Below are 2,158 nucleotides of genomic sequence, written 5' to 3'. Positions count from 1 at the left end.
GAACTAGAACAGAACTAGAACAGAACTAGAACAGAACTAGAACAGAACTAGAACAGAACTAGAACAGAACTAGAACAGACTAGAACAGACTAGAACAGAACTAGAACAAAACTAGAAGAGAAATGGTTTAGTGTGGAAATGTCCATTATATGTATAATGTCCATTATATGTATGTGTGTATTTTCAATAAAATATTCAAATTGAAATTATTCAATAAAACAACCCCTAGAAGCTTTAAAAACGTATGACGACGATATTTTTAATTAAAAAAAAACTAAAAATTTATTTTAGAAATCAGACATTTCAATAGTTTTTCATCTAAAAAACAGTTATTGTCAAAAACGTGAATATGCAGGTTTTAGATATTAGAGTTATAAGTTAGAAGATTTTAGATTTTTTTAGATTTATATGACTATATATAGGTGATTATACCGATAAAACCTAAAAAATAAATGGATTTTTTTTTTGCTTTTTAAGTTTTCATTTTGTGTTTTTTTAAGGATTTCAATATGAGGTTTATGTTTTGTTTTATAGGATATATGTTTTTTTTTAGACATTTTTTGTTTGTGTTTTTTGTGGTGTATATATTTAAGTGAGTGAAATGACAGGTCAATAGTAGGATATAGTTTTTTTTTCTTTTTTTGTTGTTAGAGGTACTTAATTTATGACACATTTAGAAAGAAAATACATTTAGATGTAATTTGATGGAAAAGAAACTTAGTAAATGATTATATACAAACTTAAATGGAGTGGTTAAGGTTAGGTTGAAGCGATTTCTTTTAATAACTTATGATTAATACAACTATTTAGGGCGATTGCTTAATACAAACTGTGTTTGTTATTTAAACCTTTGTAAGTAAAGGATTTTTTTTAATTTACATTTAATTTTTAAGTTTAATTTTAATTTGTTTTTTTTTGTTAATTTTTTAGAATTTTTGTTTACATTTATTTTAGTAAACATTTTTGTTAAGCCTAAAAGTAGACTTTACTTTTTTGGTTTATTTAATGCCTAAAACTAAACTCTTACTAAAAGCTTAAGTTTAAAAAATCTTTCTAAAAACAATTAGCTTAATTTATAGTAATTCCTTTTTTTATTTAGTTTTTCTTTTTAAATTTTACAAAAAAAAATCAATTCATAATTGATATTTTCATTTTCCATTAGTGATATTTGTTGTTTTTTTGTTGTAAGTGTTAAATTCGTAACTATAATTTAATAAGTCATTAAGGTTGGTTTAAATCCTAAATTTTTTCTTTGTAAAAACAAATGTATTTCTCTAAAATTAGGACGATTTGCTTCATTGCGTTGCCAACACTCACACATTAAATCATAAATTTCTCGAGGACAATTCGCCGGTATAGGTAATAGTTGCTGTAGATTAACAAGTTATCATTATAAAATATATATTTTTATTGCAATTCTTTAAAAAAAACTTACATATTGATTATCATCTTGATAGATATGTCCAATATTTTCTATAACTTTAGCATCATTTAAATGTTCATATGGTTGTTTACGCGCAAAAGTTAATATTTCCCATAGTGTTACCGCAAACGACCAGACATCCGATTTAGAGTTAAATTTACCCTAAAATTAGCAAGAAAAAACAAAATTAAATTAAAACATTTATTTATCTCCTTAAAAACAAAATTTCCCTTAATCTACTCTAACCCTTTCAGTTGCCTCTACATTTAAAAATCTTTTTTCACTAAGAGCCTTTAGAAAAACAAAAAAAAGCACTTAATAATTTTCAAGTTTAAAACGCACTTTAACCATAAATTACTCAACTAAAATTAACTTTATTTTTTTAATCAAATATTATCCTTGAAACATTTTTTAAATCATATGTATACCATTGTTGTTTTGGACAAAAAAGAAACCAACAGTTGAAATAAAAATAATGGTCTTTTATATAAAATATATGGCATGCACTCATTCACACACACACACTTACTCTCATATTCCTGACTGTAGCGTAAAAAAAGGATAAATTCCCAAAAGCGAAAAAAAGAAATAACCACACTAAATAAATTAATTAACTACACGATAACAAGCAGAAACGCACACGTTTACATACTTGACTATGTATTTCTGTTGATGTTGTTGTTAACGTAAAAAGGAAACGGAACAATGCAGACATACTCGCACATATACACTCAC

At 25.0% G+C, this 2,158-nt stretch overlaps 1 protein-coding gene across 1 annotated transcript; it reads right to left on the bottom strand.

The window, feature by feature from the left end:
• Positions 1 to 110: 110 nt before the first annotated feature.
• LOC124421097 (discoidin domain-containing receptor 2-like) lies at positions 111 to 1,958 on the bottom strand. Its single transcript, XM_046955902.1, has 3 exons — positions 1,953 to 1,958; positions 1,436 to 1,585; positions 111 to 1,369 (listed from the first exon to the last, which is right to left on the bottom strand). The coding sequence occupies exons 1-3, from the start codon at positions 1,956 to 1,958 to the stop codon at positions 1,211 to 1,213; spliced, it is 315 nt and encodes a 104-aa protein (XP_046811858.1). The 3' UTR covers positions 111 to 1,210.
• Between the last annotated feature and the right edge of the window lie 200 nt (positions 1,959 to 2,158).

The sequence above is a fragment of the Lucilia cuprina genome, unplaced genomic scaffold (assembly GCF_022045245.1).
Source record: "Lucilia cuprina isolate Lc7/37 unplaced genomic scaffold, ASM2204524v1 Scaffold_1196, whole genome shotgun sequence".
Classification (NCBI taxonomy): domain Eukaryota; kingdom Metazoa; phylum Arthropoda; class Insecta; order Diptera; family Calliphoridae; genus Lucilia; species Lucilia cuprina.
The sequence above is the reverse complement of the archived record's forward strand: the minus strand, read 5'-3'. Positions and strand labels throughout refer to the sequence as shown.

What these genes read in the sequence shown, in the direction of transcription:
- LOC124421097 (XM_046955902.1), bottom strand. An exon ending in ATCAAGATGATAATCAATAT is followed by an intron (nt 1,370 to 1,435) that starts GTAAGTTTTTTT and finishes GTTAATCTACAG; the next exon opens with CAACTATTACCTATACCGGC.